The sequence below is a fragment of the Balaenoptera physalus genome (genome assembly GCF_965194825.1).
Source record: "Balaenoptera physalus genome assembly, chromosome: 16".
Lineage (NCBI taxonomy): Eukaryota > Metazoa > Chordata > Mammalia > Artiodactyla > Balaenopteridae > Balaenoptera > Balaenoptera physalus.
Window position 1 is genome coordinate 575904 of NC_138898.1, and position 17610 is coordinate 593513.

General features: G+C 59.5%; 1 protein-coding gene and 1 long non-coding RNA gene across 5 annotated transcripts; one reads left to right on the forward strand and one right to left on the reverse strand.

The window, feature by feature from the left end:
* The first annotated feature begins 420 nt into the window (after window positions 1-420).
* Window positions 421-11232, forward strand: STMN3 (stathmin 3). Its single transcript, XM_082429435.1, has 5 exons — window positions 421-554; window positions 6824-6919; window positions 7166-7341; window positions 8531-8722; window positions 9293-11232. The coding sequence occupies exons 1-5, from the start codon at window positions 536-538 to the stop codon at window positions 9350-9352; spliced, it is 543 nt and encodes a 180-aa protein (XP_082285561.1). The 5' UTR covers window positions 421-535; the 3' UTR covers window positions 9353-11232.
* Window positions 11233-11352: 120 nt separating this feature from the next.
* LOC309644996 lies at window positions 11353-17577 on the reverse strand. Of its 4 annotated transcripts, none has more exons than XR_014254693.1 (3): window positions 17493-17577; window positions 12244-14472; window positions 11353-11706 (listed from the first exon to the last, which is right to left on the reverse strand). It is a non-coding gene; the product is annotated as an uncharacterized lncRNA (long non-coding RNA). The 4 variants fall into 4 exon arrangements; XR_014254694.1 differs by having other exon boundaries at window positions 12244-16368; XR_014254695.1 differs by having other exon boundaries at window positions 12003-16368.
* Window positions 17578-17610: the final 33 nt, after the last annotated feature.

The window sequence follows — 17610 nt, forward strand, 5'->3', positions numbered from 1 at the left end:
GGAGGCCTTCCAGACCAGCCCCCACCCTCACCATCCATGACTAGCTTTGCCCTCAGCACAAGCCTGGGCGCACAGAAGGCACCGCCCAGCCTCCACTGGCCTCAGTGAAGAGCTCTCCTATCCCACTCTTATGTTGAGGCCTATCCCGTCCTGCTGCACCCACCCTGGGGAATTGGGGGCTGTTTCCACCATCCCCCCGAGAGTGCACAAAGCCAGGTTGGGGGGCACCGGCTCCAAGTGGTGAGCGGTGGGAGGATGGGCAACTGGTTGCAGCGCTCAGCTCTGCGTCCCAGGCTGATCTCTCCCTTCCCATCATCCCCTCCCATCATCCCCTCCCTCTGACGGCTGCAGCCCGTGCAGCAGCCAGGCGCTTTCTCTCTCTCTCTCTCTCCCTCCCTCCCTCCCTCTCCCCGCTGCTCCCGCCTCCTGCCCTCCCTTGCCCCCTCCCCTCCCCGACACTGCAGCATTCGCCGACTGCAGCTCCAGCCACCGCCCGCGCCTCTCCGGCCTCCGCAAGCCCACCGCCGCCAGCACCATGGCCAGCACCATGTCCGGTAGGCACCGGGGCCTCGGGAGTCCTGGGGCGGCGGATCTGAGCAGAGGCTATTGTCTGGCCTCGCCCACCGCTGGGCCGATTACGAAGTGTTTTCCCATCTCGGACCCCACGCTCTGCAAGGGCGCGGGCGCGCTCCGGGCGGAACCCGCAGGAGACGGGGTTCAGGGCCGCCGGGTGGGGAGACCCGGTGCCCATAAGGCGGGGATTGCGGCGCCAGCCTAACGGACTTGGGCCGCAGAGCAGGGGCTCCGCTCGGGGTGGGGGCATCGGTGCGGGGGTGCCCTTGCCCCTTGGGGCGCCGCTGTGCCAGGCCGGGAGCGACTGCCTCAAGGTGGCTCCGAGAACCCTGGGTGGGCGCGCTCGCGGGATGCGGGCAGGGTCCCTGGAGGCGCCCGGCGACCGCAGACCCTGGTCGGACCTTGCCTTCTCGGGGGTCAGAGGGAGCAGCGCGGGACCCTTTGCAGGAGTCCCAGCCCGGGGCCGATGGGGCCCGGGCTCTCCCTGCGCCAACGGAGGGGCCGGGGGACGGGAGGGGGCGCTGCGAGAAGACGGGAAACGGAAACCTGAGCCGAGCCGCGCCCGCACCTCGCGTCGCCGCCCCCTCCCCTCGCCGCGGCGGGCTCGGGACCACCCTCTGTGACACGGTGCCACCCGCCCCGGTCGAAAAAGCCACCGCCCTTTACGCTGCGGGTTTGGATGGGGGATGGGCTGCCGCCGTTTCCGAGCCTTTCTAGGATGGGGGCGTCTGCCCCTCCCTCCCCCGCCGCTCCACCTCCCCAGCTGCAGACCCACCGCCCTCAAGGGCAACGACCCTCTCCTCCCGGGCCTGCAGCAGGCGCGGAGCTGCCGCGGAGGGGCGGGCACCGGGCGAGGCGGGAAACGCGGGACAGATACTGGACGCGGGAGTGCTGCCAGGCGACCCCCGGGGCAAGGACGCGGGGGTCGCTCTCCCCAGGAACGCTCTGCCCAGTCTGGCTTTCCCAGGACCGGCTTCACCTTTGCACTCGGTGCCCGAGATGGCTAGGCGGGCGGGCGGCCCCCGCCTCCACCCCGTCACCTCGCCCACCCTTCCTTCCGCCCTGGGGGCGGCTCTTTGCAATCCCCTCTCCCCAGCTAGTTCGACTCTCTCCGCAGCGCCCGCTTTGGCCTGAGGCGCCAGAGCTCCGCCCACCCACGTGTGCAACGCCCTGACCCCGCCCCTCAGGGCCGGGCGGTTCTGGCCCCCCAGTGACTTCCGCAGGAGCCCGGCAGGGGACCACGTGCGTCACTGACCACACACACCCCCAAATCCATCTGGGGGTCTTACCCATCTGGACTTTATACGCCCCCTGCCCTCTCCCTGACATCCCCAGAGATACTGGGACCAGCAGGTGAGGGTGGCCAGTGCTGCCTCAGTCCCACACTGAGGCAGGTCTGTGCATCCTCATTCACCATCTGTGCCTGAGCTGGGGGACAGTGGGTAGCCACTCCTGGGAGCATTTATCAGCTTTTCACCCCGTTAGTAAAAACCCTGCACAACAGGCCTCCTTCTCATCCTTCTGACATGAGCAGACTGAGGTTAGGTGCTGGAGGGACGCAGACGAAGCCACACCATCGATGGCCATCAGGGCTTGGGCCCAGACCCTCCAACCTTAGAGCTTCCTGGCACCAGACCCTCTTCTCGGCCAGACTTTGGGGCACTGCTGACCCATGCTTTTTCCCAGGATTGTTCTGGGTGTCCAAGTAGTTACCACTGGTGTCAAGAAGGAGACAATGGGACTTCCCTGGTGGCACAGCGGTTAAGAATCCACCTGCCAATGCAGGAGACGCGGGTTCGATCCCTGGTCCGGGAAGATCCCACATGCTGCGGAGCAACTAAGCCCGTGCACCACAACTACTGAGCCCACGTGCCACAACTACTGAAGCCCGCGTGCCTAGAGCCCGTGCTCTGCAACAAGAGAAGCCACCGCGATGATGAGAAGCCTGCACACTGCAACAAAGAGTAGCTCCCGCTCGCCGCAACTAGAGAAAAGCCCGCACACAGCAACAAGACCCAATGCAGCCAAAACAAAAAAAAATTTTTTTAAAGAAAAAAGAAAGGAAGAGACCATGAGTGCAATTGGTCAGTTTTGTCCAGCATGGCCAGCAAAGACATACTGCAGTGCCAGCTGGAGAACTGCTCCTAGCTGACATCACATGGGGCTGGGCCTTCCATGTTCTGTCACCAGCACTGCCCTCTATAGAGTGCAGCCCATGTGTACACACACCTGTGCTCACCTGCAGCTTCTCCCGGCCATAACAGTTTGATAGGAGAGAGGTCTGGCCCAGAAGTGGCTACGTGACAGCGCCGGTAACTGTGGCCAAAATTGGTGTAAGTGAAGCAGCTATGGCTTCTCTCTGAAAACACATCTTTGATTGGAGCAGACTTGCGTGCCTCAGTGGCCTTGAAGCGTCACCTCTGCTCTGGTCTGTGGCCGCGGCAGGATTGCTCTTGGCCTCGTCTTTGTGCGCGGATTGCAAAGCTTTGCCCCTGCCTCTCCCTCGAGTGCCTCCTGATGGGCCGCGTTCTGAGGGCACTGCGTCTCGGTGTCCTTCCCAGGTGCTCAGTTCTTCAGGCGCTCTTGTAGACTTGCTCACGTTCATCCCCTTATGCGCCTCTGGCGAGCTGCAAGGCCTTGCACCTGCTACCTAGCCTCTCAGGGGCTCAATCTCCCCATCTGGGTGGCCATGATAGTGACAGCACCTCCCCTAGGCTTGTTCTGAGGGTTGGATAAGCTATTTCAGGAAACAGTGCTTGGCCTGGGGCCTGGCAAGAGGTGAGTGCCCAGTCCATGCCAGGCAGCATGACTGTTGCAGCCACATTTCCCAGAGAAAGGTGAATTCTGCTGGCAACGCCTGCCATGTTGGGCTCCCGACACGGATGGAGGAGACTCTGACAAGTGAGAGAGGGGCAGCGTGGGTGGCAACAAGCTCCCTCTGTTAGGAGGCAGTTAGCAGCAGCCTCCAGGGCCCTTCTAGGGGTGAGCGGGAATCTGTGGGCCCCCTTCCCTCCTAGTTCTGGAAGACCTCCCCACCCACCATGAGGCTCCCAACAGGAAAGTGCAGAGGCCTGGGCTCGTGACAGGGCTGCCATCCTGGCATGCTGTGTGACTCTGGGGGTGCCACTTGCCCTCTCTGAACCTCCTTCTCTGTAGAAATGAGGCTGATGAGGGTGTCTGCCTGGGCTGGCTGGTCTTGAGAGTCAGTCTGGAGGAAGGGTGTGATGTGCCCACCCCATCCCCCTTGGGCACGATTATTGTTGTTACCAGGTGCTCTAGGCTGATCTGGTGCCTTCTAACTCTTGCTCTTCTGAGATGTAATCATCCAAAAGGCCAATATGCATTTTTGCATGTTTAACATTTACTATGAAGGGGGGATAAAAGCAATCCAGTTCATGGTAGGGATTTGTTTTTAATGACTTTCTGAAGTCAGTGATGGGGAAGGAAGAGAAGGTCCTGGTGAGGAGAGAAAAGGGAGGGCATGCCTCGAGGCCCCGCTTCCTGGCTGGAGCTATGTCTGTGGAGAGGTCCGGGCCTCCACCTCTTCCCTCTGCAATGAGAGGAACTTTAAGCCCCTCCGGCTCTGAAAATACAGGCGTACCCTCCCATCTTGCATGTGGCTGGGCCCAGCCCTGATCTCCAGCGCCTGTGCAGGCTGCCCCCTGCTCACTCTCTCCAAATCTGCCGGTTCCCCACCCGCCATGCAGTCCCCTCTAACCTGCAGCCAGACCACAGAGCAGGCCTCACTCCCAAGCCCCCTCCTGGGGAGTTGCCCCTTCCCACTGGGCTTCTTGAGGAAGGGTCTTCTGAGAAGGAAGGTCCTCATGGGCCACCAACCCAGGGGATCTCCACGACCACCAGACGCCAAGCTGCATCCCTGTTTGCAGCCGCAGGACATAGTCCCTCACTTCCCAGTTGGACACTTGTCCCCTGGGCAAAGCCATGACCTCGGAGACTCTGACCTCAGTCTCCAGCCCCCAGCCCTCTCCCCTCTATCCTGCCTACACTCACACCTGCCCAAGCTCCCCCTCCTGCCCCTGAATTGCCACCAGCCCCCCTCCAGGCTGAGGTGACAGTTGCCTGGAAGGGAGCCCCTGTCATTTGTCTGTAAAATTCCTCTGTTATTAATTTGCAACCCTTTTCCTGGAAAAATCTCAGGCTTGAGGCAGAGAGGGCCTTGAGCAGCTGTGAGGCTCCAGGTTCCTGGCCTGTAAGGTAAACTCTTTCAGAGGTTTTAACACAGGATGAGAAAGGACTCTCTGAAAGGTCAGGGTAGGGGGCTGGTGTCTGTTGCCGGAGTGGTGGGTGCTGGCAGGGTTAGACCGAGGCCCCTCCTCCCTGGCCTCTCCTAGGACCCAGGTAGGCCCTTGACCAGACTCCCTCTCACTCCCTGCCCCACCTTCCCTTCTGAGCACAGGCCTGGCTACCTCCCCCCTCCCCAGCCTCTCCGAATGTCCAAATATCTCCTGGTCTGCTGTTCCTGGAGAGCTGCTCTGCCTGGTCCTACCTCCTCTAACTCCCAAGCACACGTCCTGGGAGGTACCCCTCAACCGCCTTTCTAAAGTTAACTTTTAATGACATAAGTAATACACGAGTAGATTCTGCTTGTGAAAAAGCAAAATCGACAAGTCAGGCCAAAATCCCCTTTGAGGCCCACCCCTACCTGGCCCTCCCTCCCACACTCCTGAGCCAATGACCAAGTCATGTGTCTTTGCCCTGCTTCCCCTCCAAGACCCCAAAGGCTCTCCCTGCTGCTTGCTCAGGATTGCTCTGTGCTCCCTTCACAACTTCTTGGGCTCTCTCCAGAAGAGCCTGGGTCATCAGGACATTTAGATCAAATATCATCATTCTCTGCACTGGTTGTGCAGGACCCTGCTCACAGCAAGCTGTTCCCTCAGACAGGGCCGAGCCACCTCTGTCCTGTGTCCTGTTTCTACACCAGCACTTTCCCCAATTTTACGTTAAGCCAATTTAAAAACATTATCTTGTGTGAAATTTCATCAGAAAGTTTCTTGTCCAGCCTGTCTGCCCCTTGGAAGAATGCTGTGGGTAACCGTGCATGCTCTTTCATGGAAGCCAGAGTCGCTCTCCGTGGAGTGTCCCTCTAGAGACCTATACTAGCTTCTCCAGCCAGGGAGGCAGGTGCATGGGTCTGAACCCCCTAGTCTTTGGGACCTACTGCAGTGGTGGAAAGAGCACAGACCAACTGGGGTTGCCCTGGAGGACCTTTGAACAAGTCACCCAGCTACCTGGGCCCAGTGTCCTCTTGGCTGAGTGGGGGTGACAGTATTGGGCATACAGGATTGTTGAGAGCCAGTGAGACATCAGACCCATGTGTCTACTTTGGGGCCTGGCTCGCTATGAACAAACCACAAAGAGCTCAATTATTTGCATTCTGAGAGCGAGCAGCTCCCCTTCCCTGACAAGGCTCAGGGCCTCAGCAGGCTTACCTCCTTTTCTGGTTGGGTAGTGTGGACACTGGCTGTGGGCGCTCGCTCACCCTGCAAGGCCAGAGGGCGGGCTGTGGTGCTGAACGGACAGCTCCCGTCCCTTTGGCTTTTGATGAGCAGCCAGTGCGCGTCTGGTGAGAACCTGATTTCATCCCACGGTGGGCACACTACAGGGTAAACGGGGGGTGGGCTGGGGGGCAGACAGGAGGGTCTGAGGGCTTCACCTAAGTGCACAGCCCAAGAAAGTGCTGCCTGCAGAAGCTCTACATTCGTGCTGGCCCAGTAACCTCTCGACCGACCGGGCAAGTGGCCATGAGAGGGAAAGGGCAGGAAGGAGAAGTACGTGGAGGGGCAGAGAGAGGGGAGAGTCGGGAAGATACACAGTGACAAAGAATCACGGAGACGTAAAGATACAAAGAGAGGTAGTGACAGATGGAGAGCCAGAAAGACAGAAGGATGAACGGAGACAAAGACAGAAATGCCAAGAGAGAGAAAAGGAGGGAGAGAGAGACAGAGACAGACAGAGAGAGGGGGCCAGGGACTCAGAGACAGGAACAGAAAGACCAATGCAGGACACCCACAGGGAGGCGTGCCCAGGGAAAGACAGCCAACATCTGGGAGGGAGGGAGGGACGTGGAGAGTCAGAGATGTGGGACACAAAAGATCAAGGTAAACAGGCTCCCCGAGAGGCGCATCGGGGGCAGCAACGGGGGCAGAGGCAGGGAGGCCTGGGCATCCGGGGAGGTGGGGCTGGAGGTGCGAGGGGACGGCGCCTGCTCAGGCTGGCCTCCCGCCCACAGCCTACAAGGAGAAGATGAAGGAGCTGTCGGTGCTGTCACTCATCTGCTCCTGCTTCTACTCACAGCCGCACCCCAACACCGTCTACCAGTACGGGGGTGAGTGTGCCCGGCCGCTGCCCTGCCAGGGCCTGCTGCCTCCTGACCTCGCTACCCCCTCCCGTGGCGTCGGTGAACCCCCGCTTGGCTGCCTCCTGGAGAGGGGTCCCTGCGGGGAGGGGCCGGTCCTGGGGGTCCCACGTGAGCAGCCTCACCCCTCCACTCAACCCTTGACTTGGGTGTGTGCTCGGCCCGCCCCCTCCTTGAGCAGCCCTCCTGAAGCCCCCATCTGCTTCTGCCCCGCAGACATGGAGGTGAAGCAGCTGGACAAGAGGGCCTCCGGCCAGAGCTTTGAGGTCATCCTCAAGTCCCCTTCCGACCTGTCCCCGGAGAGTCCCATGCTCTCCTCCCCCCCCAAGAGGAAGGACACCTCCCTGGAGGAGCTGCAGAAGCGGCTGGAGGCAGCTGAGGGGCGGAGGAAGGTAAGGGGCCACCCCTCTGGGTCCCGATGAAGACGGTCGGGGGCCTTGCTGGCCAGACTGCGTCCCCAGGGTGCGGGGTGCTCCAAGCACTCGCTCGGCTGTGGGCCTGTAGCAGAGGGTCTCACGGTCCCGGGGCCACCTCCTGAGCCATCAGAATGACACAGGGGGGAGGAAGGATTCCTCAGTGGCAGCCAGCTAGAGGGAGACAGGAACCGGATACTACCGCGAGGGGCACCCTTGGCCATGCTGGCAGGGTGGGGGGGTCAGGTGGTAGCCCCAGGAGGGGCCCTGGGAGAGGAGGCTGGGCGACAGCCTCCTGAGCAGGGGAGCGTGAAGGAAGGGCTTTCCATGAGCTGGGAGCTCAGGGGGCCCCTGGCAGAAGCAGGCCCCTCCCCACCCTTTCTCACACCAGCCCCTCTGAAACTGAGACACACGCAGAGAAGCACGTGCTCTCAGGAGTGCTGTCCTGGTGCCCAAGCCCACCGGGCAGGGGCAGCAGCTCTATCCCCCTTACCGCAGGACCGGTGAGCCCTGGGGACCCAGGCTTCTCAGGGTTAACTAGCAGTGACTGGCGCGTGGTGGAGCCCAGCAGCCTTCGGAAGGAGGCTGAGGGAGGCTGATTACCTCGGGCGCCTCGGTTCAACTCCCGCGGCCACCAGCAGCCCCACCCTCCTCTTTCCAACTCGTCCCTTCCCTAGCGGCCCTGGGACCCCTCCACCGCCCCCGGCACCTTAAGGAGCTCAGAAGCCGGTGTGTATTAAGCACCTGCTTTGTGCTCGGCGGGCAGCCGTTTGAGCAAAGGACGGGGGAGGCTCCGCGACAGCCCACAGGAGCTTCCTCCGCACCTCCCACCTTCCCCGAGGGCAGCTCGGACTCGGGAGGGAGCGGGAGGGAGCGGGGGCGCCCGGAGCCCAGCGGGGAGGGGGCAGCTCTGCGTCCGAGGGTGGACAGGGAGGGCTTGCCTGGGGATGAGGCGGTCACCACAGCTGACGCAGGACAGTGTAGGCCCGCATTCCCCGAGGACGAGCCCGGTGGGCGGGAGGCGGTGGGCTCGGGCTGGGCGGCGGGGCGGGGCGCGGGGCACTGGGCGGGGCGCGGGGCACTGGGAGGGGCGCGGACAGCGGCGCAGGGGGGCGGGGCGGGGCGGGGCGACCGCCCCTCACGCTCGCCTGCCCGGCCGCCCGCGCAGACGCAGGAGGCGCAGGTGCTGAAGCAGCTGGCCGAGCGGCGCGAGCACGAGCGCGAGGTGCTGCACAAGGCGCTGGAGGAGAACAACAACTTCAGCCGCCTGGCCGAGGAGAAGCTCAACTATAAGATGGAGCTCAGCAAGGAGATCCGCGAGGCGCACCTGGCCGCGCTGCGTGAGCGGCTGCGCGAGAAGGTGCGCGCCGGGGCGGGGCCGAGGCCGGGGCGGGGCCCGAGCGGGGGGCGGGGCCCGAAGCAGGGGGCCCCCAGGAGCCCCTTCTTTTGGCCTTTGGCCGGTCCCTGCCAACTACACCAGCAGCGCTCCCGCAGTCCGGCCTCCCCGTGACGCCCCGTCCTACTGGGGCCAGCCAGGGTGAGGCGAGCCCCTGCCCAGTCCGGAGCAGCCTCCCTGCGAGCGGGACCAGGTTGGTTCCGGGGAGCCCCGAGCCTGCACTCCCCGGGAAATTCCCTGAGTCACAATGCTCCGGTCTGGACACCACCCTAGGCTCACCAAGGGCCAGCTCCCACCCTCGAGCCGCACTTTCAGTCCGTGACGCGGGCCTGCCCCTGCACTCTGTTGGTCCTGGTCACCTCATTGGTCGCATCTGCCGCACCTGGGACCGAGCCAGTCTAGGGAGGAAAAGACCCCAGGGTCCCCAAAGCCCGGGAGCCGGAGGGCAGGGCCCCCAGAGCCCAGGAGGGGTGGGGGGGCAGGACCCCGCCATTCCCGGCTGCAGGGCCCCGCTCACCCCGCCTGTCCCGGCAGGAGCTGCACGCTGCCGAAGTGCGCAGGAACAAGGAGCAGCGTGAGGAGATGTCCGGCTAAGGGGCCTTTTGGACACCGCGGCGCCTGGATCCCGAGATGAGACAAGAACACGTTTGGGTTTTGGTTTTGTTTTGTTCGACTTTGTCTAGATGCAGCTTTTGCTCCCGCTCCTCCCTCCCCTCCTGTGCTCCCAGCTTCAGCTTCTCTTTCCGCGTTCCAAGCTGTCCAGTCCTCGTGGCAAGGCCTTGACCACAGGCTGTCCCTGTGGAGCCCCCAGGGCGTGGCACACAGTCCCTCAGTTCAGGCCCCAGGCTGGCGGTGGCTGGCTCCCCTCTTGGCAGCACTCTTAGTGGACGTGGTGGCGACCTCAGTAAATCCAGCGATGGTGGCAGGAACACGCAGGTCCTTGTGCTGGGTTGTGCTGTGAGCACCTTGTCACTTAGGGCATGTCTTCTGAGGCAGCTCCTGCCGGCGGGCAGAGCCACCTCCACCTGGATGTCCTCCCCTGGGAGAGGGGCTGGGCACGCAGGAGGGGGCGGAGGAAGACAGACTTGGACAGAGAAGGACCTCTGGGCAGTGGGGGCCAGGTACCCTGTCACCGGCCAGCCCTGGGAATCCCGTGTGCAGTGGTGCTTTTTGGAACTGGTGGGTAGGAGCTGCAGCACGCTTTAACGTGGTGGCACAGGGGGCCTCTGAGACCCGCTGGCCTGAGGTTGGCACCCTCGGCTGGCCTGGGAAGCTTCGGTCATTGCCCTTGTCTGTAGCGGTGGTGGGGTGTGGCTTGGCCTGGGTTTTCAGGGCAGTGGGCGTGTTCCACCAGAGACCTGTGAGCGAGCTGCCATGCTCTAGACGGTTGTGGGCAGCGTGGACACGTGCTGGCCCCTCCTCCCAGAAGGGCCCTCTTCCTTCTGGCCCAGCACCTGTGTGGGGAAAGCCAGCCTCCCACTGTCCCTCCTCTCCTTCTCCAGGCTTTGCAGATGCCCTCGGAGGACCCATCCTTATATCCCTTTGGAGTCTCAGCCCCCTCCCGTGTGCCCTCTGCTCTGGTCAAAAGATACTCCCACACTGCTCCTGGCCACAGGGCGTTCAGGCTCACCTCTGGACAGGTGGCGCAGTGTGCGTGGGTGGCAGCCACAAGTGCCCCTCTGGGAGCCCTGAGTAGATACTGGGGGGCGGGGGACCAGGGCCTGAAGATTCAGATGTCGGGGGGCAGGGGACAGGGTTCCCAAGCCACCTCCTCACCTGCTCCATCCTTCCATTCCTGGCTGGTGGCCCACTCTGGCCAGCCTGCAGGTTGGAGGCCTGGCTCTATCTCCTGCCAAGACCCTCCTTGGCTGGGCTCCTCCCCCTCCCTCAGCCCGGGGGGACCTCCAGACCGCCCAGCGCCAGCCTTTGAGGACGGCTACCCGCTTGGACGCAGCAGCAGCAGCTTCTCCACGGCAGACCCGCCCCACGACTGGGTGCTTGGGGCTGAGTTCTCGCTGGCCAGCCTCTTGGTGGAAAGCATGAGGCGTTTCTTGCAGGCAGGACCCAGAGCCAGTGCCTCAGAAACCAGATGATTGCAGCCCTCAGTGCCCCTGGCTTTCGATCTACAGAAGCCTACGGGGACACTGCTGGTGACCTCCCAGAGCCAAGCCAGGGAGCACGGGTGGGTACTGATCCATTGCAGTGGGCTTCGGGGGAAGTTGGGACCTGTGCCCCCCTCCCGGTCCCCACCGAGACAGCCCCCAAGGGAGTGACAAGCCAGGACTGGAACCCAGCAGTGCCCACCGGTGGCTTTTGTGGGACTCGGAAAGGGGACTGAGGGTTGGATTTCTCGGAGCGGTGGCAGCTCTCTCATAGCAGAAGCCCTAGTGTAATACACACCCATCTCATCCACGTAGTAAAAGTGAACTTAACAATTAAATGAACGATTAAAAAAAATGTGTGTGTTTAAGAAACGGTTGAACTGTCCCAGCGTGTGTCCTGCATCTGTGGGGTCAGGTGAGCTGCGAGGCCACTGCCTGTGCAAGCGTCCCCCTGGAAACCCCACCCCTGCGTGTCATCACAACTGCAAACAGTTCTCACAACAACGGCGATTTTAAGAAAAGAGCATATAAACAGCACGCAAGCCCACTTTCCCCTCCAGAGCCCCAGGAGACAGTGGGGGTGGGAGGGAGGAGGCTGGGACCTCTGCTGCAGGTGGGGCCACCCCAGCTCCCCCAGGGCTGCGCCCTCCTGTGGGCCGGGCTCTCAGCTTGCCGCTGCAGAGGAAGGTCAGGGTCTGAGGTCTGGGGCCTGCCCTTCTCACCATGGCTGTGGGTCTTGCTCGGATGGGGGGTGGTCCTAGAATCCCAGGGTGTGTCCCATGGCTCTGTGGACCCCGTTGGGCAGCTGACTGTTCACAGACACAGATCTGGCCCCAACATGGGGACCTGCAGTGGCAAAGAGACAAGCAGATGTCGTGACTCACATTGGTGGACACGTCTGTCCTAGGGGACCCAAACTTGCCCTTGGGGTGCCCGGCAGGGAGGGACCCCTCTGCTGGGGAGGAGGCATGTTTGGTAATGTCCACGCTGAGCCATGCTCAGGTCCACACATGGACCTCAGGTACAGGCCCCAGAGAGATGCCTGCTCCCCAGGACCCAGAGACCCACTCACCTCTCCCCAAACCCACAGCCCTCTCCTGGGGCAGTCCTAGCTACTTCCCCAGGCTCCAGGGAACTCTCACCATCTCCCCACCTTCCCCTGTCCAGGGAGAGGTGGGAAAGTCAGACCCAGGACACACAGCCTCCAGTAAGGTGGAGACATCAGAAAGCTGCAGGAGTGGAAGGAAATACATGGAAAATATTTTTATGAGGCGTGAGTTCTGCATGCCTGTCATCTGGGTTCACAGACACATGCTCACCACATAGAGGCGCACAGCCCTGGAATTCCCAGAAGAGCAGCTGATGAAGGTCAGGGCCTCTTACCTCTTAGGCGGCCCTGGTAAGGCATTGAGGGGCAGTCACCATATGGAGCCTCTGAGGTTGGGAGATGATGGGGAATCCTTTGCAGAAAAGCAATCATGCTTCTCCTTAACAAAGAGCAGCAAACAAATGGGGGACTCCTGGGAAGCCAGTTGGAGCTGTATTCGTAACCTACTGCTGTGTAACAAGTGAGTCCAAGCAGTGGCTGAAAACAACAAACATCGTTTCTGTCGAGTCAGGACTTCGGGAGCTGGGTGGTTCTGGCACAGAGCCTCTCAGGAGGCTGCAGTCAGGACATCAGTGGAGGTTGTCTGGAGGCTGTGTGGGGTTGGAGTACCCACTTGCAAGTCGGCTGGCTCACATGGGCGTGAACTAGTCACGGAAGCACAAGTGAGTCATTAAGAACAGCCCACCCTCAAGGTGGGGGGGTGGGTGAGGCTCCACCTTTGGAAAGGAGGAATGTCACAGACTCTGGGGACAGGTATTAAAACCACCTCAGACACTCTGCGTTGATGACCCTGTGAGTTCTGCACACAGTGGGTGCTGGCTCGGTGCCTGGGGGTGGCAGTGGGGCCGCACCGTGAAACAGGGTGTCCGGCAAGGCAGGCAAGATGGAAGCACAGACAGACGCCTGTCCCAGCGGGGCCTCCCTCCAGCCCCTCACGCATCCTCGCCGGGCAAGCTCGGGTGTGGCTGTGTAGAAGGGAAGGTGGCAAGAGTCGGTACACACTGCAGCTGTTTCTCTTTCTGCTGAGGAAAAATAATTGTGCTATTTGTCAGTTGTATTAGTTTTCTCGACTGCTTGTAATGTGTGCAACAAACTAGGGGCCTTGAAACCACAGAGGTGTCTCCTTTCAGTTGCAAGTCAGGTGTTGCCAGGCCACCTCCCTCAGGACTGGAGGGGAGGGCCAGGATCGGCCCTCCCAGCTTCAGCTGTCGGGAAAGGCAGTCTCTCCGTCCCCGAAGGGCCACTCACGAACGACTGGCACCGTTTCTTTTCAACAGATGGAGGCCCACAGAGCCTGTGGGGGGGGCTCCCTCTGGCTGTGAGATGGAGGCACCCCCCAGCGCTCAGCATGTCGGACTCCTCAGGAGGGGTCAGGTCCTTCCCGCAGCACCAGATGGGTGCGTGCAGGCCAGCAGGGTGGGGAGGACCCGGCGTGGGGACGATGCCCACGTGGAAGCCGACCTGGTCTCGTCTCTCCCGAGTAAAGCTTGTCCTGTCCGCTCGGCTGCCTCGCGCTCTCCTTGGCGACCTGGATGTCAGGATGCCAGGAACGAAGTGTTTGGACTTCTATCCCCCGCAGGTGGCTGGCGCTGTGATGAGCAGTGCCAGCCTCCACGCAGTGGGGACCTCCCCAGGGACTGGGAACTTGAGCCTGGGCTCTGCTGGACACCGGCTATCCTTGGCTTGTGGACGCAGCACATGTGTCTCTGCCTCTCCCTCTGTGTGTCTGTCCCTATGGGACACCAGTCACTGGATTAGGGATCCCCAATCCAACACGACCTCATTATTTAACTAATTATATCTGCAACAACCCTAGTTCCAAACAAGGACACATTCTGAGGTCCTGGGACTTGTGATGTCACCACATCTCTGGAGGACACAAGTCAATCCCAGGCAGCAGCTGTAGGTATATAATTCGTAATTTTAAAACATCCACACAGTAATTTGTGTATTCAACATGAGTTTCGTGAGTGCTTATTACATCTGTGTGTCTCACTCCAGAGAACAGTGATGGATTTGACACCCAGGCCCTGCCCTGTGAGAAACTGCATGTTAGTCAATAAAACCTTATGTTACATATGGTAGTTTATGATTTTTTAAAGCACATTAAAATGTTTTTAACCTTCACAAAGTCCACTATGAGGAAAATAGTAGGCATTATCTTATGACATTAACATTTTTTCTGGTTACAAACATAATACATGTTCACTGCATACTACAAAGTATAAACACAAAAATCTTGATCCACCAAACTCCTTCCCCTGGAGAGGACTTACCCCTCAAGAGGTGCTGAAGTGAGCCCGAGTTCAGACCTCTGAGACGCGCACAGTGATGTGTTCGCACTTCTCCTACATCCTCACAAACGTCGCTTCAAACATCGGACAATCATCTATTTCATGGATGTACTAGGATTTCTGAGAAAACTTCCCCAACTTTTTGGTTTCAGGGACCTCTTATAATCTTAAAATTTATGGAGGACCCCCAAAGAGCTCTGTTTATGTGGGCTATTCGGGTTGACAGGGACCACATTGGGAATTAAAACACAGAAATTAAAAAAACAGTAATTCAGGGAATTCCCTGGTGGCCCAGTGGTTAGGACTCTGCACTTTCACTGCTGAGGGCGCAGGTTTGATCCCTGGTCAGGGAACTAAGATCTCGCAAGCCGTGTGGTGCGGCCAAAAATTAAACAAACAAAAAACCCGCCAGTAATTCAGGGACTTCCCTGGTGGTCCAGGGGTTAAGACTCTGCACACCCAATGCAGGGGGCCCGGGTTCAACCCCTGGTCAGGGAACTAGATCCTGCATGCTGCAACTAAAGATCCCGCACGGTGCAACTAAGACCCAGCACGGCCAAATACATATTTTAAAAAATCAGTAATTCAGGGGCCTCCCTGGCAGCACAGTGGTTAAGAATCCGCCTGCCAATGCAGGGGACACGGGTTTGAGCCCTGGTCCGGGAAGATCTCACATGCCGCGGAGCAACTAAGCCTGTGCGCCACAACTACTGAGCCTGCGCGCCTAGAGCCCGTGATCCACAACAAGAGAAGCCACGACAATGAGAAGCCCCCGCTCTCCGCAACTAGAGAAAAGCCTGTGCATAGCAATGAAGACCCAACGCAGACAAAAATAAAATAAATAATTTTAAAAAACCAGTAATTCACTAAAAAATGATACACCCATTACATGTTAACATTTTAAAATGAAAAAGTGACGTTTTCCTAAAAAAAATAATTAATGAGAATGGTTGAAGCATATGAGAAAAAAATCTAGCCTCACAGATATATGGTTGGAAAAAGAAACTGTTTCAATAGCTTGGTCTTTAATACTAAACCAAAGCTAGATGAGGGGTGGTTTCTTAAAGATTGGCTGCACTGTGAATCTGAAACCATATCAGTAAACCTTTCATACTCTTACACGGGTTGAATGGTCTGTCCTGAGCTTAAATACACCTTTTACCCGTGCACGGTTCTGTAATTCCCAGTGCGTGTGCCACCCTCCCCCAGGCAGGAGGTCCTGGACCTTGGGGCCTGCGGAGTGGAGGAAGGGAGGGACAGGTTATTGCTGGGTAAGCCAGGCCTGCCTCGGTCCTGCTTCCAGTCTGGTCAGGGGCTGTGTGTGGTGGAGCCGAAGTAGAGGGTGGGGCATGACAACCCCACAGCATCCTTGGGCCCGTGATGCCACTCAGTCTCTCCTGGTTTACTCTCCTCTGTAGTAAACCAAGAGTGGAAGCTCCCCTCCCCTTGGGAGCACAGGGGAGAAATCACCACCCCAGACCCCAGGAGGAACTAATCCATCCTGTCAGCCAAGCAGAGCCCAATGCTTCGGAGACAGAAAGGGTAAGCGCGGGTACAAACGCCAGGCCTGAGGTCCTGTGGCAGAAATACGTGGAGGCCACACAGCAGTGGAAACTCAGGCTGGGGAGTCTGGGGCGCCCACAGCCTCCAGGGCCAGCAGCCACAGCTCACCCCAACTGTGCAGCAGCAGGACCTGGCCGGGTCTGCCTCCTGCATCCTTCTGAGCTTTCTCCCTTTAACATTCTATTTTAATTAATTAATTTTTAAAATTTATTTTATTTTTGGCTGTGTTGGGTCTTCGTTGTTGCACGCGGGCTTTCTCTAGTTGCGGCGAGCGGGGCTTCTCTTCCTGTGGTGCGTGGGCCTCTCATTGCGGTGGCTTCTCTTGTTGCGGAGCACGGGCTCTAGGCGCGCGGGCTTCAGTAGTTGTGGCTCGCAGGCTCTAGAGCACAGGCTCCGTAGTTGTGGCGCACGGGCTTAGCTGCTCCGTGGCACGTGGGATCTTCCCGGACCAGGGCTCGAACCCATGTCCCCTGCATTGGCAGGTGGATTCTTAACCACTGCGCCACCAGGGAAGCCCTCTCCCTTTGACTTTATGGGCATTTACTTCCGGAACGTAAGGACAGGGAAGCTCAAATAAATGACATGCACAGACCAGACACACCTGCTCTTGTATTTACCAGATGATAAAATAACTGCACTGATATAGGCTCAGTAGTTTAATCTTTAAAAACAGTGACTTTTTCATCACTTGCTTGAGTACACTCTATATTATTGAAAACAGAATGAAAGCGTAACTCTCCCAATTATAACAGCACTGAAATGAAGTTCGCTTGAAACTTCCCAGTCTGGGAAATGGCCTTCCGTGGTCTTCGTACCTAAGCATGAACACAGGTCCACGGCGTGGTCCTAAAGAAGGCACTTGTTTTCTGCCTTCTCTGTCTCCTGAGAGGGAGCACCCGCAGACCCCGCAGCCTCTCACCGGGCACCCGAGTCTCCCGCAGCTGACAGCAGCCAGAGCAGCGACACCACACACGAGGAGACTTCGCACGCGCCTTCCCTGGTCTGAGCACAGCCAGCCTCAGCCACCCTCTGGGTCCCCCTGACTGCCCGGTGCAGGTGTGGAGACAGAGCACAGGGAGATGTGGGGATGTGGCCGACCCCACCACGGCTGCAGCGCTTCCTCCAGGAGTCCTGGGGCAGGAACAGGATGCCTCACAAGTGCCCCGGCCTGGGCAGGGCAGGTGACCCCACTCACCACCCCCTGGGCCCCCACTGCAACTTTCAATCAAACAGCAAGGCCTGTTTGTACTCGCTCCCAAGTCAAAGGAAAGCTGAGTGATGCTAACCTTCTCACGTTCTGGAAAACCCAGGGACTTTGCACTCCAGCCACTAAAAAGGACCGTTTTCAGGGCGTTCCTAACCCTGCATCAGGGTGTCTTTTAATGCCTCTGTGATAGCGCAGGAACTGAACTTTAACTTCAGCGAACGTAAACTGAAATGAGCACACGTGGCCAGTGACTACAGCACAGGAGAGAGCGGCTGGGGGTCGACCCAGGAACACTGGGGGGAGCCGCGCGGATCGAGAAGTGAGGATGTTCAAAGCCGTTTTTAACACTTGCTACAAAAATAAACCATGATAATCGCAGGTTTCGGACTGTACGACTCCCGCGGCAGCCCTCCCGCCTGCCTCTGGGGAGACCCTTTGCACACGCGGGCAGGTCACTCACCTTTCTCGCCAACCCTAAGCGCGTCTCCCTACGCACCCTCTCCCCGGGAAGTCCGCGCCGAGCGTGTGTGTCCGCCAGTCCCGGCAGGTGAGCCAGCGGGCGGGGCGGGGCCGGGCCG